The sequence below is a fragment of the Mesoplodon bidens genome (assembly GCF_964165515.1).
Source record: "Mesoplodon bidens genome assembly, chromosome: 1".
Lineage (NCBI taxonomy): Eukaryota > Metazoa > Chordata > Mammalia > Artiodactyla > Ziphiidae > Mesoplodon > Mesoplodon bidens.
In genome coordinates, this window is record NC_138176.1 from 18,828,599 (window position 1) to 18,856,112 (window position 27,514).

The 27,514-nt window shown below is 39.2% G+C and overlaps 1 protein-coding gene across 7 annotated transcripts in view; it reads left to right on the top strand.

The window, feature by feature from the left end:
* The window catches only part of GPAM (glycerol-3-phosphate acyltransferase, mitochondrial), a 70,980-nt gene that overhangs the window by 20,642 nt on the left and 22,824 nt on the right, over positions 1-27,514 (top strand). The window contains exons 1-7 of one of the 7 annotated variants that reach the window (XM_081231855.1): positions 6,560-6,600; positions 7,118-7,170; positions 8,488-8,618; positions 9,787-9,909; positions 12,791-12,864; positions 15,168-15,281; positions 17,011-17,157. In XM_081231855.1, the coding sequence (XP_081087981.1) occupies positions 7,134-7,170; positions 8,488-8,618; positions 9,787-9,909; positions 12,791-12,864; positions 15,168-15,281; positions 17,011-17,157 (626 nt within the window). In that variant the 5' untranslated portion in view covers positions 6,560-6,600; positions 7,118-7,133. The other 6 variants (XM_081231854.1, XM_081231857.1, XM_081231856.1 and 3 more) reach the window with 6 other exon arrangements.

Here is a 27,514-nt window from a genome sequence, read left to right on the forward strand (position 1 = left end):
TTCAGGTTTTGTCTCCTCTGGTGACCAACGACCGTCAATAGTTTCTCATTTTTTGTCTTTCAGTAACAAAAAGGCTGCTAATGGCAATGACTTAGCCTCTTTCAACAGAACCTCAGGACTTAAACCACAGAGCCTGGCTACACCCCTGGGAGAAGGAAAAATAACTTTCTTTTTAAGAATAAGCTAACAGTTGTAAACAAAGAAATTGACTTGGAAGCTAATTTCTTAATTACTGCTCTAGCAGTTACTGATTCAGTGCCCTGCTTCCAACCCTAGAGCTGGTGCCCTGCCCTGAGGCCCTGCTTGTGGCTGAAAGCCTGGAACCCTACATAGTTCCCACTGGCCTTGCTTCCTGGGGTGGGTGGATCGGCTTTGTCATGCAGCCCACACAGTAGAAGATGCCAAGCCAGCTCTCCCAGAAGCATGACTGCCTCCTGCTTGGCTTATTTGAAGTTTTTGGCTTAATCTACTATGAAGCAGTTTTCAGTCAAATTGAAGTACCTGTTCTGTCACACATGTGGTAAATGTGAGTCCGAGGGGATTCCATTCTCTTCTGGCCTAAGGTACGTTCTAAATGGCAAGCTCCAAGGTCACGTCCATTGCCATCCCCCAGTGTGATATGCTGGCAGGGACTATTTCTCAATGCTCTTTTTCTCCCATATGTTTGAGTTATTCTAGCAGCCGGAATAACTGTGCTTAAATATTAAATATGAGTCAGGAATGCAATTTGTCTGTGAGTAACAGAAAAAAAAGATTTCAGTGGCATAAAATCCAGAGGTGTGTGATTGGTAATGTGGGGTTTGGACATTAAATTACAGAGCAAATGGGGAAAGGAAGTGAAAAAGAAGCAGTGCCAGCTGTATCTGTTCCCTTTTACTAGGAAAGAAACACTTCTCCAGAAATCCTCAAGTTTGATTTTCTCTTAGGTGTCATTGCCCAGAACTGGGTCATAAGACCATCTTGGCTGCAGGGGACAGTTTAGAATATTAGAGAACAAGATTATCATAACTAACTCCGATACTTTGATTCACTCTTTTCTCGGGGTTGGGCAAGAGATCACTCTGAATAAAATCAGGCTTCTAATAGCCAGGAACCCACAAGGAATGGATATTGGACAGACAGGTCTCATTGCCTGCCCCAAGTCAACTGAGTTGTAGAAGCCACAAGCTACTGAACTTGATGCTGATTTTTGAATCTTTTGGGACACAATTATCAAACAGTTGTGTAAGTCTCCTAGGCTATCTTATCCTATGCTGCCTGGCAGGCAGTAGGTGTTCTATACATATTTATTAAATAAATGAATGAAGAAAACAAAGCTAGAGGAAAGTGGATGATGAGAACAGCATAGATTCAGTAAGAGTAAGTCAAGCCAAACTTTATATCCTTTAAAAGTTTTTGATGGAGTAATTGTTGTATTGGAGATCAGGGCATGTCATAGATATTTTATCATTGGATTTTGGCAAGTCAGTTGACACTGTTCCTCATAATATTCTTGCAGAGGAAAAAAAAGCACATGTCACAATTTGACAGATGTAGCTGAAGCAAAACTTAGTGAGAAGTTTATAGCTCTAATATATTTATATTAGAAAAGAAGACAGGTCTCAACTCAAATCACTGATCTCAGGGTGGTATTTCAAGGTGTTGAGTCCCAGCCTTTATAAGGGGTGTTTTCACCATCATTCAGTTCAAAATACTAATTTTCATTCTTATTTATTTATTCTTTAAACGGTGGGGTGTTTTTCTGTTTGTTTTTGTTCTTTAGAAGCATGTTAGTTTCCAAATATTTGGGGATTTTCCAGATACCTCTAAGTTAATGATTTCTAATTTCCATTGTGGTCAGAGTATGTTTTATGTGATTTGAATCTTTATAAATCTATTGAGACTTGTTTTATGTCAAGTTTTACCAAGACACGTTCTGTATTCATGGGTGTAGTGTTCTATGTATGTCACTTAGGCCAAGTTGGTTGATAATATTGTACGAGCCTTTTATATCTTTACTGATTTTCTGCCTACTTGCTCAGTTATGGAAAGAGAGGGGCTGAAATTGCTGTTTATAATCATGGATTTTTCTATTTCTCCTTGAAAATCTGTCAGTTTTTGATTCATATATTTGGAAGCTTTGTACTAGATGCATAAATATTTAGAATTTTTTTTCCCCTTGATGGATTGACTCCTTTATCATTATGAAATGATCCTCTTTATTTCTGGTAATATTCTTTGTATTGAAATCTACTTTGTATGATAATAATATAACCACCCATATTTCTTCTGATTATCATTAGCATGGTACATTGTTTTTCAATTGTTTAACTTATGTCTTTATATTTAAAGTGATTCTTTTTTTCTTTTTATAGACGGCATACAGTTCGTTCTTGCTTTTTTCTCCAGTCTGACAATCTTTGCCTTTTAACTGGGGTGATTACTTATATGCATGAATTTAAATCTACCATCTTGCTATGTGTTTATTCTTTATCAATCCATTTTTCTTTCCTTTCTCCTCATGTACTGCCTTCTTTTGGATTCGAGTGACTTTTTTTTTTTTAATGATTCTGCTTTATTTTCTTTGTTGATGTATTAGCTACAACTCTTTGTTTTACTTTTATGGCAGTTTTAAGAGTTGGAGTATACATCTTCAACTTATCACAGTTTACCTTCAAGTATATTACACCACGTTATGCTTAGTATCAGAATATTACAACAACAGATACTTCCCCCTTTCTGGATGTTGTACTGTCATCATACATTTTATTTCTACATATATTATAACCCCCCCAAAATATTGTTTTTATTTTTGCATTAAGCTATTATCTTTTAAAAGAGTTTTAAAAGGGAAAAAATTATTTACCTATAGATTTATGATTTCTTGAGCTCTTAATTCCTTTATGTAGATTCAAATTTCCATCTGGCTGTATTTTCATTCTACCTGAAGGAGTTTCTTTTAACATTTCTTGTAGTGTCTGCTGGTGGTGAATTCTTTCAGCTTTTGTGTGTCAGATATGTCTTTATTTTGTCTTGTGTTTGAAATACATGTTTGGGGAAAGAATCCTAAACTGACAGATTTCTTTTTGAGTACTTTAAAGATGCTGCTTCACTATCTTCTCATTTGCATATTTCTGATGAGAAGTCTCCTGATATTCTTATCTTTGTTCCTCTGCACTGTAATGTGTCTTTTTTCCTCTGTTTTTAAGATTTTTCACTGTATCACTGGTTGTAAGCAATTTAATCGAGATGTTCTTTGGTATAGTTTTCTTCTTGTTTCTACTTAGAGTTTGTTGAGCTTCTTGGATTTGTGAATTTATGGTTTTAATCAAATATGGAAGTTTTCAGCCATTATTTTTTCAAATATGTATTTCTGATATTTCTCCTTTTCTTCAGGGATGCCATTTGCATATATATTAAGCTCCCTGATACTCTGTTCATTTCTATTTTCAGTCTTTACTTTTTTCTATTTGTGTTTAATTTTGGATAGTTTCTATTGCAATATTTTCTGGTTCTTTAATCTTTTTTTTTTTTCCAGTAACGTCTAACTTGCTGTTCATCCTGTACAAGTGATGTGTGCATGTGTGTGTGTTAAAAATCTCAGACAATGGTTTTATAATATCTAGATGTTTGATTTGGGTCTTTTTAAAGTTTTCCACATCTCTAGTTAACTCAATCTTTCCTCTACTTTCTTGGACTTACAGAATATAGTTGTATTTTTTAGTGTCCTTATTTACCAGTTCTATCATCTCCGTCTTTCTGGGACTCTTTCAATTAATTAATTTTTCTCCTCATTGTGGTTCCTTCTTTCCTGCTTCCTTCTGTATCCCTGATGATTTTTTTTTTTTTTTTTTTTTCTTTTTTTGCGGTGTGCGGGCCTCTCACTGTTGTGGCCTCTCCCGTTGCGGAGCACAGGCTCCGGATGCGCAGGCCCACCGGCCATGGCTCACGGGCCCAGCCGCTCCGCGGCATATGGGATCCTCCCAGACCGGGGCACGAACCCGTATCCCCTGCATCGGCAGGCGGACTCTCAACCACTGCGCCACCAGGGAGGCCCTCCCTGATGATTTTTGATTGGAAGAGTAACATTGTGAATTTTACGTTGTTGGGTGCTAGATATTTTTGATATCCTTTAAGTATTCTTGTACTTTGTTTTGGGATATTTTGTTCTTGTGAAGTTTGATCCTTTGGGGGCTGCCTTTTAAGATTTGTTAGGTAGGACCAGAGAAGTTTTACTCTAGGGTTAATTTTACCCCACTACTGAGGCAAGACTTTTTGAGTTGCGAATTATGGGATTTTCCAGGCCTTATTCCTGGTCCCATATGTTCCCTGGTTATCTTTTCACTCTGCCTTGTGGGAAGAAGCACACCTCTCTGGCACTCTATTCCCAATTCCAGCTGTTTTGGCCTTCCTGGTCTCCCAGTTCTAGCTTCTCAACTCAGAAAGTGTGCCTAGCTCTTCCTGGATTACCCCTGTGCACTATAGCCTGGCAACTCTTTCTGGGCAGTAGGCTGAGGCAATCACAGTGCTTATGGACCACTGTCCTGCACTGCTTGCTGTTTTATATATTTTGCTTTTTTAAAAAAATTTTTTTACTGTTGTTGTCATCTTAGCAGGAGAGTAAATTCAGTCCTTCAGTCCTTGTTGCTCCACCTTGGCTGACTAGATTGGATCTGGATTACTATAAATTATTGTGGTTCTGTTGATAAAAGGCTGCCAAGGGTGTCACTTGCTTCCAAAACAGTTCTCGTTTAGTAATCTGTGCACTGCAATCCACATCTCCTCCAAGTACCATAAACTCCTGTGCAGTGGGTGTTGCAGAAGAGTTGCCTACAAATGAAGTTTATATAAGAGCCTAATTTCCCCCCCACCCCGGCTTACATTTTAATTCCTGCGGTGCTCCACTTCATTTCTCATTACTTTCTCTTTAACAGTGACTTCACATCCTGTGACTTTCCTCTATTTTCTCTCCTCCTTTTCTTATTCTTTCTTCTTTTTTTTAATGTCAGGGGGTCAGTAATCTGTACACAAATTTCATGATATTTTGGGATGAGAATTCATCTTATTCTAGTCATCATAGGCCTTAAATACTTAGGTGTGTGCTTAGAGCTAAGGTGTGTGAGGGGGGTTGAATAAAGACAGGGTCCTTGACTTCAAGAAGCTCAAAATCTTTTTTTAAATGAATAACAATTCCTGCTGTTTTGAATTGTTTTGGGGTGGATTTATAAACAGAAGTAGGAAGTGCAAGAGAAAGAACTCTTGTTTTACTTCTTGTTCCTTAGCTTTAAAAAGTAGTTACTGTGTTTACTGTTATGCATTTAGTATAACAAAGTATCATAGTGTTACCTAAGAAACAGGCACTGGGACTTCCCTGGCGGTCCAGTGGTTAAGACTTCGCCTTCCAACGCAGGGGGTGTGGGTGGGATCCCTGGTCGGGGAGCTAAGATCCCATGTGCCTTGTGGCCCCAAACCCAAAATGTAAAACAGAAGCGATATTGTAACAAATTTAGTAAAGACTTAAATGACAGTGTTTTTATGGAGGGCTGGAGACATTAGGGAAGGCTTGGAGTCCTAGTTCAATACAGAACTTGTCAAATTTAGCTGAGAGAGGTGTGAGCACAGTTAGGAGTATGAGGGCCCAGGGCTTGACAAGGGACGATGGGAGAGGCTGAAGCAGGGGCTCCTGATGGAGAACAGTGGGAAAAGCAGAGGCCTCTCTGTGTAAGCCTTAGATGCCAGGCTCAGGCGTTTGGACTGTGGGAGCTGTGGATGGTTTTTGATGGATGGACATGGGCAGAGATTGTTTGGAAGAGAGGGTTAGGGTTCATATGTGCAGAGGAGATGGTGGCAGAGGTGTGAGAGCAGGGATTATGCCTTAATGATCTTTGTACCGTCTGCTAGTTCATAGTTAATGCTTGTTGCTTAAGTGCATGTAAGAGGTTATCTTTTCCCTTCTAAATTGCTAATCTCTTGATAACCACTGGCCTTGTCAATGGCACGACAAATACTGTGAAAGAAACTCTTTGTGCCCCTTGTTAATTTGTTTCAAGGACCAAAGGCAGAGAAATTTGGACTCCGGCTAGTCCAAGCTTTATTTATTTCTCCTTTAATTCCTTATATTCTTCCTTTAGAAAAAGGCACTCAGCCCCTGTTTGGAAAACTACACAACAGGGTCATTCCCAATCCCTACCTCCCTCATGCCCAATAAATTCTGCAGTCTTACAAATCTCATAAAGACAGCCCACGTGCAGGCTCCTAGGAGAGTCGGGCGGAGATACAAACTTCCAGAGGAACAGCGTTCACACAACGCTGACAGATGCACCCACACTCACGTGACTCAGAGCCCAGGAAGAATCACCGCGCGTTTAGGGAGCACACGCCGTACCTGGCCACACAGATACACTTGCGGGCACACCTTCTACTCTCGGACCTATCCCCAGTGCACGAGGCCACGAGCCGCCCGGAGCCCCGGCCGCTGCCCCCGGCGCCTAGCCCCAGCCCTGGCCCTCCCGGAACTGGCTGGCTCTCGGCTGCGCTCGTCACCCCGGGCGCCGGTTGCGTCATCAGGACGCGACGTTGCAGCAGCGCCGGCGGAGGCTGGAAGTGCGGGCAGCTGCAGAGGTGAAGCCGGCGGAGCCGAGGGTGCGAGCGGCCAGGGCGGGAGCGGGCTGCGGGAGGCTGCTCGCGCCGGGAGCGCCGGGACAGGTGCGTGGTCGCCCTCTCACCGGGCCTGGCGCTACTCCAGCAAGCTGCCGGGCGGTCCGCTCCCCCCGGCCCTCTCCCTCGAGCTCCCGGGTTCCCCCTGAGAGATGGGCCCGGCTCGTACTGGCGTGGGGGTCGGGCTTTTTCTCTCCCCGGGAGATCGGGCTGCGGCAGGCTTCCCCTGGGCGAGAGGGAAGTCCCTGTGGGCTCAGTCCCCCGCGCACCCGAAGGGCACGTGGAGTCATTGGCTTTGGCGTTGAGGCAGCAAGCGTGCTCTGGGAGCAGCTGGTGTTGGGGACAGTCCGTTGACAGATGACCACTGATTGAACTGAGCACTCACTGTACATCAGACACTGTGCCAGGCGTCTTAGGGGTATTATCCAGTCCTTCCAGCAATCCAGGAGGTAAGATTTATCATATCATGCCCATTTTCCAGATGGGGAAACCAAGGCATGGAAGTTAACCAACTCGTCCAAAGTCACACAGATGGTAAGCAGGGGGGATTCGAACTCGGATCTGTTTGGCTTCAGAGCTGGCCCTCCTGCCTCTGTCGCTTTTAAAACCCACAGTTGGCTCCCCTCAGCCCACAGCCTGGCGCCTCCAGGATTCTCTCTTTTTTTTTACGGGGGTGGGTGTACTTTTCAACCTTGGACAAACGTGGGGAGGGAGGGGTGAAGCGTGGACTTCCTATAGGCACAAGACTGTTTCCACCTCTCGTCCTGCCCTCATCACAGGGGCCAGACGAGTCTTCATTTTCCCAGGCAGCAGCCGGCTCCGCCGATTGTAGCTACATTCCACACCTGAAACTGATAGCTGAATTTTATTTTATAATACAGAAGAGCTTTCATGCCAGGTGCATTGCTTTACTATTCCCTCCCCTCGCCTATTATGGTAGATTGTTACTCATAAAATTGTTAAGAATGTGTATAGTCATGCTGAGGATAACAATTACCACTGTAAATCCACATGGGGATTGTAAAGAAATCGGAATCTGCCCTCCAAGGAACACTGTTAACTTGGACATGACCTTTCAGGGTTTTAAAGGACTAATTTAAGGCCAGGTGAGAAATAGTCAAACGCTAAAATAATTTGAGAATTATGTTAGAAAATTCTTACATTTTAAGTTAATATCTATTTTCTTTAGCAGTTCACTGTTAGTGAACATTTTTTCTTAGGGTAGGAAAAAGCTTATTGAAAAGATATGAAAACTTATAAATCAGATATTTTAGAACAGTGTACTTTTGTCTTAGAGCTGTGTAGATGTATTAAAAGTGCAAACATCATTTCATTTAAGGCAGCACAAGAAAATCAAGAGCTTAATTCAGTTTAAGTGGGAAACTTGAGAGGTGCCCTCATTACCTTTACCCATTTTACATTGCATAGTGTGTATGACTAAAAATTCCCAGCACATAATTTTTCAAAATTATCTACTTGTGTGCATACATGTAACTTATATTTAATTTAATAAATGCGTATCTTCATACTTCCAGGAACTATTCAGTTACACAGGTGAAGTAATTATTTGTCACATACCTGAAATCAGCTGTTATTTACCCTCGTGAATTCATAGCTGTTTTGTTCATGAAGTCTAAAGATACGATTTTTTTTTTTTTTAAATCAGGATGGCCTGGGTTCATATATACACATCAAAGTCCTTTTTTACACATTGACTAAACATGGGGAAGTCCTCCATAGTTCATTTGACATCCTATCATGGGGCAAAATAATATAGAAATCAGAATTTTGAGTTCTGGTATTTGCTCTCTGGATCCCTCATTAACTTATATGGTATACATTTTTTTATAGCGCATGATTTGGGAGTTACGTTTTGTGACATGGATGAATCTGCACTGACCCTTGGCACAATAGATGTTTCTTATTTGCCAAATTCATCTGAATACAGTATTGGTCGATGTAAGCATGCAAGCGAGGAATGGGTAAGTTTAAGATACAGGTTAAAAGCATTCAGCCTAAAGATGTTCATTTCAGTGTGTATGAAGGTGGAAACACTGGAAGCAACATAAATTCAAATAGAGGTTAATAGCTACAGAAACTACCTCCAGCTGTTAGAAGATTTGTTTATGAAGTCTAATATTTAAAAATTCTATGGTATTATGTTATTGGGAAGAGAAAATTGGGTAGGAAATTTAAGTACAGTGATTATGTTAAAAAGCAAAACAGTTTTGCATAGGAAAAAAACCTATTAGTTGTTTTGGGTGGTGTAATTATAAAGAGATTTTTTTTCTTTTCGTATCTTTTCCATAATTACATTTCACAAGTGTGAATTTTGTAATGGAAATAAACTTTATTTCAAAAATTGAAAATAGGAGATTTTAGTATGAATCTCAATCCAAAGGGCATGCTTTTTTTTTTTTTGTATTATTTTCCCTATGTCAATATAACATGGCATGTTTTAAATGTTTCCTGTAACACTATCTGCTTTAGATAAAAAATGATGTTGGAGTTTTGGGTGGTTTTTTGGTTTATTTTTGAGAATGTGATATCAGTGGGATTTGAGCAACTGATGAACTCAAAGTTAAGAGAAAATTATTTAAAACAGAAGAGCATAGTTTGACCCTAATTGGATAGTATGGCTATAATTTAAATTCCAGACTTTAAACTCTATTGTTAGGATAAAGGAATATTATATAAGTTTACCTTGTTTTTCATTTAAAGTAAAATATTTTAAGGCATATTATAACAACTTGTTTACTCTCTGAGTAAGGCCTTTGTAGTTCTTTTGTGGGAGTGTGTGATTTAAGAGGGAGTGAGGTGAATTGTTAGCATAGGGCTCCAGGAGTCTGACTTTATTCCTTCTGCTACTGTCAGAAGGCTATCTGACCTTTTATAACTTAGTTTTTAAACCTTTGAATGCTGCTTTGAGTGTTGCCAGCTATTGCTATTCTTAGGTGCTCAATTTTTGCTTATGTTCTAAGTGTTGGTCATAGAGGGAGCACCTTGAATGAAAAATCACTCTGAGAAACACATGCCACCAAAAAGAAAATATGTCAGGAGTTTCTCTTCTATCTGAAATAGCTTAGAGATCAAGTGGACAAGTATAATTTTCTTGTCATTCACACACTATTTTTCCTTAATATTTATTAGGGTGAGTGTGGTTTCAGACCGACTGTCTTCAGATCTGCAACCTTGAAGTGGAAAGAAAGCCTAATGAGCCGGAAAAGGCCCTTCGTAGGAAGATGTTGTTATTCCTGTACTCCCCAGAGCTGGGTAAGAATGCTACCTTTAATACCTTTGTTGACCTTTAATAAACAGAGTGAAATATGTGACATAGATTTCCAACTTTGTGTGAATTTTATTATTGTGTAGTCTTAATGGACTTAATGCATTTTTAGAACTTAGGCCCATCTTTATAAACCAAATATTCCAACTAAAGATGTTGACTCAGTTTTTCTTTCCATTCATTTATTCAGTGAATATTGGTCTACTAGTTGATGCCAGGCTATATTTTGTTTTGTTTTTTCATTTTAGTATGACTTTAGAGGGAGAGTAGATCTTACCTTAAGATAACCCTTCCAGGGCTTCCCTGGTGGCGCAGTGGTTGAGAGTCCGCCTGCCGATGCAGGGGACTCGGGTTCGTGCCCCGGTCCGGGAGGATCCCACATGGCGGCTGGGCCCGTGAGCCATGGCCGCTGAGCCTGCGCGTCCGGAGTCTGTGCCCCGCAACGGGAGAGGCCACAACAGTGAGAGGCCCGCGTACCGCAAAAAAAAAAAAAAGATAACCCTTCCAAAGAGTTGGTGGGAACCTTCATGTAACTTCAAGATGTTGCAATTTAGCACTGAAAGTTAAAATCCTAGCAAGATGAAGGCGAGAGAGAGAGAGAGAGAGCGAGAGCGCGTACATACATGAGCGTGAGCAGGACAGAATAAGAAATTAAAGCGGTGGCTTTGCCCTTTTGCTAAGTGTCTGTTCCTGCGGTGGAGGGGGTGAGGGGTTTCGGTTGACTCTGATAGGGAAGGGTGGTCACTAGAATGTTACGATGAAGATTTAAGAAGGAGTGTGCATGGGGCTTCCCTGGTGGCGCAGTGGTTGAGAGTCCGCCTGCCGATGCAGGGGACACGGGTTCGTGCCCCGGTCCGGGAAGATCCCACGTGCCGCGGAGCGGCTGGGCCCGTGAGCCATGGCTGCTGAGCCTGTGCGTCCGGAGCCTGTGCTCTGCAACGGGAGAGGGCGCAACAGTGAGAGGCCCGCGTACCACAGAAAAAAAAAAAAAAAAAAAGAAGGAGTGTGCATGGGCTTGTTGTTCATATTTGATGAAAAAACACAAGCCATACAAAATCTTCCACATTAGAGTGTAGCGTTTGAGAAGAGTCAATTGGATGAGAAGTATGCTTCTGAGGGCATTTTGCCAGAGGGATGAGTTAGCACAGGAATGTAGACTCTAATGTGGCTGTGTTCCAAGGCAGTAGACTTACCTTTTAAAACTTACCTTGTAACTGGATGGTAAGCTCTCTTTGGGATGGGCCAGTTACCAGGACATTTAAGTGCCATTTATTAACCCTGCAATTTATAGAAGTTGCTTATAACCTGTGTGAATAGCTAACAGTGCTGTGAGAATTTTCCACTCAGGGTTGGCTTGGCAGAATGTCTTGTATAAGGAATTTACTAATCTGAGAGAGATTTGTGTGATACCCAAGCAGTTTATGTTAAATATTCATGTCTGCTCAAGAATATCTTGATAGAAATATTGTTCCTCTTAAATCACAAGTGCCTTGTTGCAAGAATATGGTGGAGGTGAAGGATCATGGACATTTCTAGTCTAGGAGTAAGGCCAGTTCAGATTAATAGGCCAGTAGAGGGGCTTCCCTGGTGGTGCAGTGGTTGGGAGTCCGCCTGCCGGTGCAGGGGACACGGGTTCGTTCCCTGGTCCGGGAGGATCCTACATGCTGTGGAGCGGCTGGGCCCGTGAGCCATGGCCGCTGAGCCTGTGCGTCCGGAGCCTGTGCTCTGCAACAGGAGAGGCCACAACAGTGAGAGGCCCGCGTACCCCCCCCCCCCAAAAAAAAAAAAAAAGGCCAGTAGAAATAAAGATTTAAATAGATCATATGGCTTTTCTTTTTAGATCTGGCATCTCATCTAATTCTAATTTTGAATGCTTAAAAGATCAAAACAATACCTTAACTCTAATGTGTTCTTCAGTCAGAAGAGAGTGTAAGAAATTATTTGGTGGTGATGATGGTCTGGGGTGGGGATAGGTGAGTAGTATAACAGATAATTGATTTTTGCCTACATATAGTACCTGATAGAGCTAAACTTGATCTTATATTCTTCCATGGCATGTTTTTCTAAAATAGTTTTTGTTTGATAGTATTTTTGTAGTAATTTTTTGACATTTGCTACCTTTTCTATGAAATCCTATTTTCCTTTTCTCTAAGGAGATATCACTTAAGTATTTTGACGTCTTTTGTTGAGGGTACGTTGTGCTCTCTCAGCATTTATTTGTGGAAAGTTTACCTTTTTGCCCACATTGTTAAAGTTATGGCCTTTCTCTTTTTAGCAGAGTTATTTCTGGATTATCTTTCAAGATTACCTGTAAAGAGGGTGACCTTTAGCCATATGTTTTTTCATTAAGTAGACAGTCATTTTAGGGGAATAGAAAGACCACATTCTTGAAGCAAGATCTGGGATTGAATCCTAAACTTCTGCAAGCCTCAGTTTTCCTATCTATAAAATGGGGATAATAATTCTTATGTGTCAGGATTATTGGGAGATTTAGTAATCTCACAATAACTACATGATACTTAGCATGGTATTTTTGTATTTTGAAAATACTGAAATCTCCAATATTCCTGTCAATGACTTAAGCCATCTCTGGCTTTAACTCTTTTTGGTTGGGGGTGGGGAGTAGGGCAGGAAAGTGAGAGGCAGTATTTCCTTTGAAAGGTGCTGAGGATTAGTTTTAAGTTTGTGACCTTCTTAGAAGGCTAAAAAGTAGTTTTCAATAAAACACCATTTTTCTTCATCTCAGATTTTTGAAGCAATGCCTTACTTTATGCTTGAATTATAAAAGTCCTAAAGAACTAATAATGTGAGTCCTTCACCAGCAATCCAGTCATATATTTATGTCTATGTTTATTTTGTTTTATGTAGGATAAATTTTTCAACCCCAGTATCCCATCTTTGGGTTTGCGGAATGTTATTTATATCAATGAAACTCACACAAGGTAAAAAGACATTTCTTATACTTCTAATGCATGTCAAGAGAAAAATTCCATAATAACCAGTTAACACACTTTAAGATGAATCTCTTTATTTTTTTTTAGAGTTAATAAGATATTAACTTCTGACACAAAAGGCTTTATCTAAAAATTAGAACCTGAGAAGACCTATCGCTATTTCCTGCTGTAATTATATAATATTTTCATGAGTGTGCAGATATCACTTCTGGCTTTCTTTACCTTATTCAGATACTGATGTTGCAGCTGAAATGTGCCAAAACGTGACAGAGATATGTGTGAGGAGAGGTGTAGGTTTGAATGTCTTACGATCTATTATTATTTTATACCTCAAAGAAAGTGTAACTTTTTGAAATCTGCCTAATCTACAGAGTTTTGGAAGATATTTTTCTCTATTGAACAGATGTTCTTTGATTTATTATTGGCTTAAGACTTTTCTTAGAATTCTTACTTCCAAATTCTAGGCATATGGGGATAGGCTGTTAGGCATCAGAGTGGGAGAAAAGAGGCTTTGTTCTAAGTGAATTTAGGCTAGGGGATAAGGAAAGAGGGGGAATGTCTGCGAGACAAGAGAGAAACGGCAGCCAAAAATACTACCAGTCCTTATAATTCTAAGAGTAAATGCCTGGAGTAGGTAAGTAGTAGGCTCAGGTCATGAGAAATACACAAAATTCCATTAAAAAACTGATCCAAGAAGTCAAATACTTAAATTTTAAGTCTTTCTGATTTTACTACCTATATTTTGATGATGATATTATAAGTGAGCATGATAATATTGGGTATATATTAAGTTTTTTTAAAAAATAGAACTAAAGTCAAGGGATGTGTTTTTTTCCAATTTCCATGCTACCCTTTCTTCTCTCTCTCTCTTGCTGTCAAGTTTAAAGGAAAGAGGAGAAATTTTTTTTTCCTTTGGTTGACATGATTAAGATCCTAAGCAAAAGGATCCCATTGAGTCTTTTCTTTATGTAAGTAGATATTTTACATACAAAACTGACATTTGTGGTCCTCAGTTGGAGGCAGTTAAGAAAAAAAAGCATATGAGATACACATACACACACACACTTTTTAGCGTATGTTGTATTGACCAGGCAGTGTGGAACTATTCAGTGTAATAAGCTACCTGTGCAAGTGAGTTGGCTATTTAGCTCTTCTGTATGTTGCATGAAGCATAGCCTAAACATTTTTACACACATACACACACACACACACACACTGCTTTCAGTCCATTTTGAAGGGATTTCATCAAGAGTTTGGACTTTGTACATTCCAGTAATAATTTTGAAAATATTCAGATAGAAGAGTTTAGCATTAAACACTTAACATATTGGGCTAAGTATTCAGAGAAATGAGACAAAGGAAAGGAGGAAGAAAAAGAATGTCAGGAAGGAGAGATGAAGGAACATGTGATTCATAAACAGTTCTCCCTCAAATTACTTTTCCTCATTTGAAGGCTTTTTGGATCTTTCCAGAATTAATTTATAATTGAAATCTTCTACTGTCTATATGCTTATCATTATGGAGGAAATGATAATAAGGCATTATATAATCATTACAAATGGTTTCAAATCATCACATAATGAAAGTTTGTAGCATTCTTACTCTAGATCCCTGTCCTTAACCCCCATCCAGATAACACATAGTCACTGTCCCTGATGGGAGTATGTCCTATTCCTTAGGTACGCTGAATGTGTTTTTTAAAAAAGCCACCCAAACAGTAAGAACTTCTGGCTTCATAAGCCCAGAGTACAAATATTCAGACCACTGTCTAGTTTCCTTGACTTCTCTCAACTGATCAACTTTGTCAATTCAATTTGACAGTCAGTGATCACCTTAGAAGAATTACTGTAATAACAACAAAAAAATTAGCCCTTCATGGTAGGAAACGACTCCCAAATTATTTTTTATGGCCCATAGCTATAGATATAAGCTATATAGCTTATATATAAAGCATTCAACATATTTGGTTTTTCAAATGGTATTAAAGTAAGATGCTTTTATTTCTTTTGTTTTTATATTTGGATTATTAGTTTGTGGAGTAACACTATTCAAGCACTAATACATAAATTCCAAGTTTAAGTTTTAGCTGAGAGTACATGAAGGAAATTAGAAATAAAACTGTATAGCATCCTGAACTACTTAGTAAGGAGAATTTGCTACAGGAGAACCCTAAATCTCTGGAATAGATGAAATGAGGATTTATTTTTACAGGAGGGGAACGTGTATAGTTTAAGCAACTTGCTTTAGGTGTTCCTAGAGTACTTCTCTGCTAAATCATTTTCACGTTGCAGGCATCGAGGATGGCTGGCAAGACGTCTTTCTTACGTGCTTTTCGTTCAAGAGCGAGATGTTCATAAAGGCATGTTTGCCACCAACGTGACTGAAAACGTACTGAACAGCAGTAGGTAAGGGTGGGACACTGCTGTAAAGGGGAAATGTAGGGATGGGCGGTGGGTGTGGGGAAGTAATTTCCTTTATCAACCTTTAGTTTCTCTGGGACTCTGTCTCAAGAGGTGTTTGTGTTTCCAAACGTTCAATGTTCAGGCTCCAGAAGAAAGCAAGGAAAGGCAAAAGAACAGATGGTTTTGGTGCCATGTGGGAATAGCAGTCTTGTTTTATGCATTAATAATTGAATGGGCTTCTAATAAATGAAAGGCAAGTGAGAGTTCAGATATGCACATATTTCCAGAGTTCTCTGTTAAAGTTCTGTAATATGAATGTTTGGGACAATGCATTTCCTATTTTATAGCCAGAAGAGAAGTGAGTTTGATATTTCTGTCAAATAATTGTTAAGTACCCGGGCACAAATTCTTGTATTAGAAGGTCATTATTAGAAACTTTAAGAGAATGAGATAAGTGTCCTTGACCTCAGAGGATCTTGCTTAAAAATGGGAGAGACTGACTTGAACTCAGAAGGATTGGGGAAATCGTTATGAATCTCAGCCATTAGACTATGGGAGTTTGGGTGAAGGTTGGTTTCTATTCCACCTCATTGTTGTGGCCCATGTTAGACACCTACCTGGATTTGGGAAGCTGGAGACCAGAGTGGATGGAAAGATGCTTAGAAATGCAAGCCCAGTGGTATGGTTGTTAAGGGCTGAACAGTAGTGGCACATAGTAGGTACTTTTATATTTATTGAATAAATGAGTGAATAGTTGATAATGGAGGTATAATAATCACATGAATTACTTGTGAAAGCATTCCTGGCTGTATTGAAATAAATGCTATTCATGGAATAGAATTAGGGATGGTGCGTAAGTGTCGTGTGGAATTGATCTTTCTGTAGTAACGAATGATGGGGCTCTGTGGAGTTTTGCTGTACACTAGTCTAAAATCAGCAACAGTGGGAGAAAAAAACAATTATTTGAAACTCCCTTGGATTATTATATATTCTGTTTTCTAGGTAAAGCCCCTCAAGTATGTTTCATTCCATCCAGATATTTTGAGTAATAACTAGGATGCTAGAAGTGATTTAAGGAGGTTTAAACCTCATTCGTTCTTCCCTAAGTCATGTGGAAGATTTACAAGACTGGGTTAAATTTTCCCTTTTACCTTACTGCTTACTGACCTGTGCTGTTTAAATCTAGAGCTGTGCCTTTTTAAAATTACTGGTTTGATTTGGAAAATACTTGTAAATATTTATGTCCACCTTTGATCCCTCCTAGAGAGTTTTACAAATAGTTCCACTAATAAGCCACAATGTAAATGAATAATAAGTTTGGTCTTCAAAAGAAAAATCACACTTTACTTTGGCAAGTGGGCTTGGGATACCTCTGAATTATATGCCTAAAGGGATAATCTTCCTTTTCTTCCTTTCTGCCCCAGTGTACCTTTGTGTCCCTCACAGCATAACTGGAACATTCAAATTCACATAGTTGCTACCCAGTGAATTTGAATTGAATTTTCAAATCTGCCTTCCAGCTTCCTCAGGAATTCATTGATTTAGGAATATAATATCCTTATTATTTCATAGACAGCCAAGGAAAGCCCCTCTAACTTGAGCTTATTCTCTTGTGTTATCACATAAAAGAGAAAGTATATTTTGTTTTGTGATTTATAGCTGTAGTTTAGAAAATAATACAGAATGTAGCATAGAGCCAGTTACATTGTCTGTCTTTCCATTTTGAAATCAGAGTACAAGAGGCAATTGCAGAAGTGGCTGCTGAATTAAACCCTGATGGTTCTGCTCAGCAGCAATCAAAAGCTGTCAATAAAGTGAAAAAGAAAGCCAGAAAGATCCTTCAAGAGATGGTTGCCACTGTCTCACCGGCACTGATCAGGTATAAAAAGCAAAGCAGAAAACTTTCAGCAAGAGTCATCCTGTTTTGAGCAGACAGGACTGAACCGTTGGACTTTCCTAGCACAATGCTCTTGGTCCAAAAGAGGTTTTAGCATATTCTGATGTTAAAAACCAACTCCTCTTTTTATTCTTTTTTTTTGTGTGTGGTACGCGGGCCTCTCACCGTTGTGGCCTCTCCCGTTGCGGAGCACAGGCTCCAGACGCTCAGGCTCAGCGGCCATGGCTCACGGGCCTAGCCGCTCTGCGGCATGTGTGATTTTCCCAGACCGGGGCACGAACCCGTGTCCCCTGCATTGGCAGGCATACTCTCAACCACTGCGCCACCAGGGAAGCCCTTTTTATTCTTATTTAACTGTCATGAGAAGTAGCACTTGGTAGGCTTCAAGGTTCATTAATCTCTGTCAACTGTTACCAGCCATTGTATTACTGCTGACATCTTCTAGACTAGTTGTGAGCTGGGATTCACACGCCCGTGTCTTTTTGTTTTCTTTCAGTTTTATTGAGATATAACTGACATACAGCACTGTATAAATTGAAGGTGTACAGCATAAAGATTTGAGTTACATATGTCATGAAATGATTACCACAATGAGTTTACGGAACATTCATCATCTCATAGATAAAAAATCAAAGATATAGAATGAAATTTTTTTTCCTTGTGGTGAGAACTCTTAGGATTTACTCTTATCAATTTTCATATATGACATACAGCAGTGTTATTATATTTATTGTGTTGTACGTTACATCCCTAGCACTTATTTATCTTATAACTGGAAGTCTGTATCTTTTGACTACCTTCATCCAATTCCCCCTCCCCCACCACCTCTGGTAACCACAAATCTGATCTCTTTTTCTGAGTTTGTTTGTTTTGGAAGTATAATTGATCTACAACACTATGTTAGTTCCTGTTATATGACATAGTGATTCAATATTTCTGTACATTTCAAAATGATCACCACTATAAGTTTAGTTGTGATCTGTCCACATACAAAGATATTACATAGTTATGAACTGTATTCCCCACACTACATTTCATACTTGTGACTCATTTATTTTACAACGGAAGTTTGAACCTCTTAATCTCCCTCACCTATTTCTTACGTTCCCACCTGCCTCTCCTCTAGCAACCACCTGTTTTTTTTCTGTATCTATAACTCTGTTTTATTATGTTGTTTTGATTTTTAGATTCCACACATAAGTGAAATCATACAGTATTTGTCTTTCTCTGACTTTTTTCACTTAGCATAATGTCTTCTAGGTCCACTCATGTTGTCACAAATGGCAAAATTTCATTCTTTTTTTATGGCTGAGTAATATTCCATTGTGTGTTTTTGGGTATATGTGTGTACATGCCACATCTTCTTTATCCATTCCTCTATTGATGGGCGCTTAGGTTGCTTCCATATCTTAGCTATTATAAATAATGCTGCAGTGAACATAGGGGTGCATATATGGCTTCTAATTAGTGTTTTCATTTTCTCCAGATAAATACCCAGGAGTGGAATTGTTGCATTATATGGTAGTTGTATTTTTAGAGGGATCTCCATATTGTTGTCCATAGTGGCTACCCCAATGTACATTCCCACCAACAATGTACAAGGGTTCCCTTTCCTCTACATTCTCCCCAATACTTGTTATTTGTTGTCTTTTTGATAATAGCCATTCTGACAGGGGTGAGGTCATATCTCATTTTTTTAAAATTTTATGTTATTTATTTTTTATACAGCAGGTTCTTATTAGTTATCCATTTTATACATATTAGTGTATGCATGTCAGTCCCAATCTCCCAATTCATCACACCCCCGCCCCCACTTTCCCCCCTTGGTGTCCATACATTTGTTCTCTACATCTGTGTCTCAATTTCTGCCCTGCAGACCGGTTCATCTCTACCGTTTTTCTAGGTTCCACATATATGCGTTAATATATGATATTTGTTTTTCTCTTTCTGACTTACTTCACTCTGTATGACAGTCTCTAGATCCATCCACATCTCTACAAATGACCCAATTTCATTCCTTTTTATGGCTGAGTAACATTCCATTGTATATATGTACCACCTCTTCTTTATCCATTCGTCTGTCGATGGGCATTTAGGTTGCTTCCATTTCCTGGCTATTGTAAATAGTGCTACAGTTAACATTGGGGTGCATGTGTCTTTTTGAATTATGGTTTTCTCAGGGTATATGCCCTGTAGTGGGATTGCTGGATCATACGGTAATTCTATTTTTATTTCTTTAAGGAACCTCCATACTGTTCTCCATAGTGGCTGCATCAATTTACATTCCCACCAGCAGTGCAAGAAGGTTCCCTTTTCTCAACACCCTCTCCAGCATTTGTTGTTTGTAGATTTTCTGATGATGCCCATTCTAACTGGTGTGAGGTGATACCTCATTGTAGTTTTGATTTGCATTTCTTTAATAATTAGTGATGTTGACCAGCTTTTCATGTGCTTCTTGGCTATCTGTATGTTCTCTTTGGAGAAATGTCTATTTAGGTCTTCTGCCCATTTTTGGATTGGGTTTTTTTTTTTTATATTGAGCTGCATGAGCTGTTTATATATTTTGAAGATTAATCCTTTGTCAGTTGATTCGTTTGCAAATATTTTATCCCATTCTGAGGGTTGTCTTTTCATCTTGTTTGTAGTTTACTTTGCTTTGCAAAAGCTTTTAAGATTCATTAGGTCCCATTTGTTCATTTTTGTTTTTATTTCCATTTCTCTAGGAGGTGGGTCAAAAAGGATCTGGCTGTGATTTATGTCATAGAGTGTTCTGCCTATGTTTTCCTCTAAGAGTTTTATAGTGTCTGGTCTTACATTTAGGTCTCTAATCTATTTTGAGTTTATTTTTGTGTATGGTGTTAGGGAGTGTTCTAATTTCATTCTTTTCCATGTAGCTATCCAGTTTTCCTAGCACCACTTATTGAAGAGACTGTCTTTTCTCCATTGTATATCCTTGCCTCCTTTGTCATAGATTAGTTGACCATAGGTGCGTGGCTTTATCTCTGGGCTTTTTGTCCTGTCCCATTGATCTATATTTCTGTTTTTGTGCAAGTACCATATTGTCTTGATTACTGTAGCTTTGTAGTATAGTCTGAAGTCCAGGAGCCTGACTCCTCGAGCTCCGTTTTTTTCCCTCAAGACCACTTTGGCTATTCGGGGTCTTTTGTGTCTCCATACAAATCTTAAGACTTTTTGTGTTTTTTTTGCGGTACGCGGGCCTCTCACTGCTGTGGCCTCTCTCGTTGCGGAGCAGAGGCTCCAGACGCGCAGGCTCAGCGGCCACGGCTCACGGGCCAGCAGCTCCGTGGCATGTGGGATCCTCCCGGACCAGGGCACGAACCCGTGTCCCCCACATCAGCAGGCGGACTCTCAACCACTGTGCCACCAGGGAAGCCCAAATCTTAAGATTTTTTGTTCTAGTTCTGTAAAAAATGCCATTGGTAATTTGGTAGGGATTGCACTGAATAGATTGCTTTGGATACTATAGTCATTTTCACAATATTGATTCTTCCAATCCAAGAACATGGTATATCTCTCCATCCGTTTGTATCATCTTTAATTTGTTTCAGCAGTGTCTTATAGTTTTCTGTATGCAGGTCTTTTGTCTCCCTAGGTAGGTGTATTCCTAGGTATTTTATTCTTTTTGTTGCAATGGTAAATGGGAGTGTTTCCTTAATTTCTCTTCCAGATTTTTCATCATTAGTGTATAGGAATGCAAGAGATTTCTGTGCATTAATTTTGTATCCTGCAACTTTACCAAATTCATTGATTAGCTGTAGTAGTTTTCTGGTGGCATCTTTAGGATTCTCTATGTATAGTATCATGTCATCTGCAAACAGTGACAGTTTTACTTCTTCTTTTCCTATTTGGATTCCTTTTATTTCTTTTTCTTCTTTGATTGCTGTGGCTAGGACTTCCAAAACTATGTTGAATAATAGTGGTGAGAGTGGACATCCTTGTCTTGTTCCTGATCTTAGAGGAAATGCTTTCAGCTTTTCAACATTGAGAATGATGTTTGCTCTGGGCTTGTCTATATGGCCTTTATTATGTTGAAGTAGGTTCCCTCTGTGCCCACTTTCTGAGAGTTTTTATCATAAATGGGTGTTGAATTTTGTCAAAAGCTTTTTCTGCATCTATTGAGATGATCATATGGTTTTTTTCTTCAATTTGTTAATATGATGTATCACATTGATTGATTTGCGTATATTGAGGAATCCTTGCATCCCTGGGATAAATCCCACTTGATCATGGTGTATGATCCTTTCAATGTGTTGGATTCTGTTTGCTAGTATTTTGTTGAGGATTTTTGCATCTATATTCATCAGTGATATTGGTCTGTAATTTTCTTTTTTTGTAGTATCTTTGTCTGGTTTTGGTATCAGGGTTATGGTGGCCTCATAGAATGAGTTTGGGAGTGTTCCTTCCTCTGTAATTTTTTGGGAGAGTTTGAGAAGGATGGGTGTTGGCTCTTCCCTAAATGTTTGATAGAATTTGATAGAATTCACCTGTGAAGCTATCTGGTCCTGGACTTTTGTTTGTTGGAAGATATTTAATCATAGTTTCAATTTCATTACTTGTGATTGGTCTGTTCATGTTTTCTATTTCTTCCTGATTCAGTCTTGGAAGGTTATACCTTTCTAAGAGTTTGTCCATTTCTTCCAGGTTGTCCATTTTATTGGCATAGAGTTGCTTGTAGTAGTCTCTTAGGATGCTTTGTATTTTTGCGGTGTCTGTGGCAACTTCTCCTTTTTCATTTCTAATTTTATTGATTTGAGTCCTCTCTTTTTGTTGATGTGTCTGGCTAATGGTTTATCAATTTTGTTTATCTTCTCAAAGAACCAGCTTTTAGTTTTATTGATCTTTGCTATTGTCTTCTTTGTTTCTATTTCATTTATTTCTGCTCTGATCTTTATTTCTTTCCTTCTGCTAACTTTGGGTTTTGTTTGTTCTTCTTTCTGTAGTTCCTTTAGCTGTAAGGTTAGGTTGTTTATTTGAGTTGTTTGTTGTTTCTTGAGATAGGATTGTATTGCTATAAACTTCCCTCTTAGAACTGCTTTTGCTGCATCCCATAGGTTTTGGATCCTTGTGTTTTCATTGTCATTTGTCTCTAGGTATTTTTTGATTTCCTTAGTCACCTCTTGGTTATTTAGTAACGTATTGTTTAGCCTCCATGTGTTTGTGTTTTTTACGTTTTTTTCCTGTAATTGATTTCTGATTTCATAGTGTTGTGGTCAGAAAAGATGCTTGATATGATTTCAATTTTCTTAAGTTTACTAAGGTTTGATTTGTGACCCAACATGTGATCTATCCTGGAGAATGTTCCATGTGCACTTGAGAAGAAAGTGTAATCTGCTGTTTTTGAATGGAATGTCCTATAAATATCAATTAAATCTACTTGGTCTGTTGTGTCATTTAAAGCTTGTGTTTCCTTCTTAATTTTCTGTTTGGATGATCTGTCCATTGGTGTAAGTGAGGTGTTAAAGTCCACCACTATTATTGTGTTACTGTCAATTTTGTCTTTTATAGCTGTTAGCAGTTGCCTTATGTATTGAGGTGCTCCTATGTTGGGTGCATAAATATTTATAATTGTTATATCTTTTTCTTGGATTGATCCCTTGATCATTATGTAGTGTCCTTCCTTGTCTCTTGTAACATTCTTTATTTTAAAGTCTATTTTATCTGATATGAGTATTGCTACTCCAGCTTTCTTTTGATTTCCATTTGCATGAAATATCTTTTTCCATCCCCTCACTTTCAGTCTGTATGTGTCCCTAGGTCTGAAGTGCGTCTCTTGTAGACAGCATATATATGGGTCTTGTTTTTGTATCCATTCAGTGAGCCTGTGTCTTTTGTTTGGAGCATTTAATCCATTCACGTTTAAGGTAATCATCTATATGTATGTTCCTATTATCATTTTCTTAATTGTTTTGGGCTTGTTTTTGTAGGTCCTTTTCTTCTCTTGTGTTTCCAAGTTAGAGAAGTTCCTTTAGCATTTGTTGTAGAGCTGGTTTGGTGGTGCTGAATTCTCTTAGCTTTTGCTTGTCTGTAAAGCTTTTGATTTCTCCATCAAATCTGAATGAGATCCTTGCCAGGTAGATCTTGGTTGTAGGTTTTTCCCTGTCATCACTTTAAATATGTCATGCCACTCCCTTCCGGCTTGTAGTTTCTGCTGAGAAATCAGCTGTTAACCTTATGGGAGTTGCCTTGTATGTTATTTGTCGTTTTTTCCCTTGCTGCTTTCCATAATTTTTCTTTGTCTTTAATTTTTGCCAATTTGATTACTGTGTGTCTCGGCGTGTTTCTCCTTCGGTTTATCCTGTATGGGACTCTCTGTGCTTCCTGGATTTGGGTGGCTATTTCCTTTCTCATGTTAGGGAAGTTTTCAACTATAATCTCTTCACATATTTTCTCGGGTCCTTTCTCTCTCTTCTCTTTCTGGGACCCCTATAATGCGAATGCTGTTGCATTTAATGTTGTCCCAGAGGTCTCTTAGGCTGTCTTTATTTCTTTTCATTCTTTTTTCTTTATTCTGTTCCGCAGCAGTGAATTCCACCATTCTGTCTTCCAGGTCACTTATCCGTTGGTCTGCCTCAGTTATTCTGCTATTGATTCCTTCTAGTGTAGTTTTCATTTCAGTGATTGTATTGTTCAGCTCTGTTTGTTTGTACTTTAATTCTTCAAGGTCTTTGTTAAACATTTCTTGCATCTTCTCGATCTTTGCCTCCATTCTTTTTCCGAGGTCCTGGATCATCTTCACTATCATTATTCTGAATTCTTTTTCTGGAAGGTTGCCTATTTCCAGTTCATTTAGTTGTTTTTCCTAGGGTTTTATCTTGTTTCTTCATCTGGTACATAGCCCTCTGCCTTTTCATCTTGTGTATCTTTCCATGAATGTGGTTTTTGTTCCACAGGCTGCAGGATTGTAGTTCTTCTTGCTTTTGCTATCTGCCGTCTGATGGATGAGGCTATCTAAGAGGCTTGTGCAAGTTTTCTGATGGGAGGGACTGGTGGTGGGTAGAGCGGGCTGTTGCTCTGGTGAGCAGAGCTCAGTAAAACTTTAATCCGCTTGTCTGCTGATGGGTGGGGCTGGGTTCCCTCCCTGTTGGTTGTTTGGCCTGAGGCGACCCAACACTGGAGCCTAACTGGGCTCTTTGGTGGGCGTAATGGCGGACTCTCAGAGGGCTCATGCCAAGGAATACTTCCCAGAACTTCTGCTGCCAGTGTCCTTGTCCTCATGGTGAGACACAGCCAACCCCCGCCTCTGCAGGAGACCCTCCAACACTAGCAGGTAGGTCTGGTTCAGTCTCCTATGGGGTCATTGCTCCTTTCCCTGGATCCCGATGCACACACTACTTTGTGTGTGCCCTCCAAGAGTGGAGTCTCTGTTTCCCGCAGTCCTGTCAAAGTCCTGCAGTCAAATCCCGCTAGCCTCCATGTCTGATTCTTTAGGAATTCCTCCTCCCATTGCTGGACTCCTAGGTTGGGAATCCTGACGTGGGGCTCAGAACCTTCACTCCAATGGGTGGACTTTTGTGGTGTAAGTTTTCTCCAGTCTGTGAGTCACCCACCCAGCAGTTATGGGATTTGATTTTATTGTGATTGCGCCCCTTCTACCATCTCATTGTGGCTTTTCCTTTGTCTTTGGATGTGGGGTATCTTTTTTGGTGAGCTCCAGTGTCTTCCTGTCGATGATTGTTCAGCAGTTAGTTGTGATTCCGGGGCTTTCACAAGAGGGAGTGAGAGCACGTCCTTCTACTCCGCCATCTTGAACCAGTCCAATCATTGTGGTTTTGATTTGTGTTCCCCCAATGATTTGTGATGTGGAGCATCTTTTCATGTGCCCGTTGGCCATCTGTATGTCTTCTTTGGAAAAAATGTCTATTCAGATCCTCTGCGCATTTTTTTTTTTGCAGTACGCGGTCCTCTCACTGTTGTGGCCTCACCCGTTGTGGAGCACAGGCTCCGGACGCGCAGGCTCAGCGGCCGTGGCTCACGGGCCTAGCCGCTCCGCGGCACGTGGGATCTTCCCGGACCGGGGCACAAACCTGTGTCCCCTGCATCGGCAGGTGGACTCTCAACCACTGCGCCACCAGGGAAGTCCCCTCTGTGCATTTTTAAATTGGATTGTTTGTTTTTTGATGTTGAGTCGTTTCAGTTTTTTATATATTTAAGGTATAAGCCCCTTATCAGATATATCCTTTTGAAACATCTTCTCCCATTCAGTAGGTGGCCTTTTTGTTTTGTTGATAATTTCTTCACTCTGAAAAAGCTTTTTAATTTGATTTAGTCCCATTTGTTTATTTTTGCTTTTGTTTCCCTTACCTGAGGAGACATACCCAAAAAAAAATATTACTAAGACTGATGTCAAAGTGTATATTACCCATGTTTTCTTCTAGAAGTTTTATGGTTTCAGGTCTTAGATTAAAGTCTTTAATCCATTTTGAATTTATTTTCATGCATGGTGTGAGAGAGTAGTCCAGTTTGAGGTTTTTTGCATGTAGCTGTCCAGTTTTCCCAGCACCATTTATTATAGAGACTCTTTTCCCCATTGTGTATACTTGCCTCCATTGTCATAGATTAATGGCCCATATAAGTGTGGGTTCCTTTCTGGGTTCTCTGTTCCATTCCACTGATCCATGTTTCTGTTTTTGTGCCAGTACGAGCTGTCTTGATTACTGTAGCTTTGTAAGATAATTTGAAATCAGGGAGCGTGATACCTCCACCTTTGTTCTTCTTAAGATTGTTTTGGCTATTTGGGGTCTTGTGTTGTCATACAAATTTTAGAATTATTTATTCTAGTTCTGTGGAAAATGCTATTGGTATTTTATAGGGATTACATTGAATCTGTAGATTACCTTGTGTATATGGTCATTTTAACAATATTAATTCTTCCAGTCCATCAACACAGTATATGCTTCCATCTGCTTGTGTCGTCTTCAATTTCTTTCATGAGTGTCTTACATTTTTCCAAGTACAGGTATTTTACTTGCTTATGTAGATTTATTCCTAGGTATTTTATTCTTTTTGATGCACTTATAAATGAGATTCTTTTCTTAATTTCCCTTCAGATAGTTCATTGTTAGTGTATAGAAATGCATCTGATTTCTGTATATTAATTTTGTATCTTGTAACTTTACCAGATTCATTGATGAGTTCTAGTAGTTTTTGATGGCCTCTTTAGGATTTTCTAAGTATAGTATCATGTCATGTACATACAGTGACAGTTTCACTTTTTCATTTCCACTTTGGATTCTTTTTATTTCTTTTTCTTGTCTATTTGCTGTGGTTAGGACTTTCAATTCTGTGTTTAATAAAAGTGGCAAGAAAGGGCATCCTTGACATGTTCCTGATCTTAGAGAAAATGCTTTTAGCTTTTCACCGTTGAGTCTGATGTTAGCTGTGGATTTGTCATTTATGCCCTTTCTTATGTTTAGGTATGTTCCCTCTATATTTACTTTGTTGAGAGTTTTTATCATAAATGGATGTTGGATTTTGTCAAGAGCTTTTCCTGCATCTTTTGAGAGGATCATATAATTTTTATTCTTCAATTTGTTAATGTGATGTATCACATTGATTGATTTGCAGATATTGAACCATCTTTGCATCCTGGGATAAATTCCACTTGATCATGGTGTGTGATACTTTTAATGTACTGTATTGTTGAATTTGGTTTGCTAATATTTTGTTAAGGATTTTTGCATCTATGTTCAACAGTGATACTGGCCTGTGATTTTCTTTTTTTGTGATGTCTTTGGTTTTGCTATCAGGGTGATGCTGGCCTCATAGTATGAGCAGAATGCAGAAGTGTTCCCTCCTCTGCAATTTTTTGCAATGGTTTGAGAAGATATGTGTTAACTCTTCTCCAGATATTTGGTAGAGTTCACCTGTGAAGCCATCTGGTTCTGGACTTTTGTTTGCTAGGAGTTTCTTTTTTTTTTTTAATTACTGACTCAGTTTCACTACTGGGAATTGGTCTGTTCATATTTTCTATTTCTTCCTGGTTCAGTCTTGGGAGACTGTACATTTCTAGGAATTTGTCCATTTCTTCTAGGTTATCCATTTTATTTGCATATAATTGTTTGTAGTAATCTTGTATGAACCTTTGTATTTCTGTAGTATTGGTTGTAACTTCTCCTTTTTCATTTCTGATTTTATTTATTTGGGCCCTCTCTCTTTTTTTCTTGATGAATCTGCACATGCCCATGTCTTGGAGTGATTTGTATGCAGGAGAGGGATCACTCTACTCACTTAAATATTTGCTTGATCATTAGCTTCTGAAGTATAAAGTGTGCAACTAGAATGAAATGTAAAATTTTAGTACATAATAAATGGATGCTTC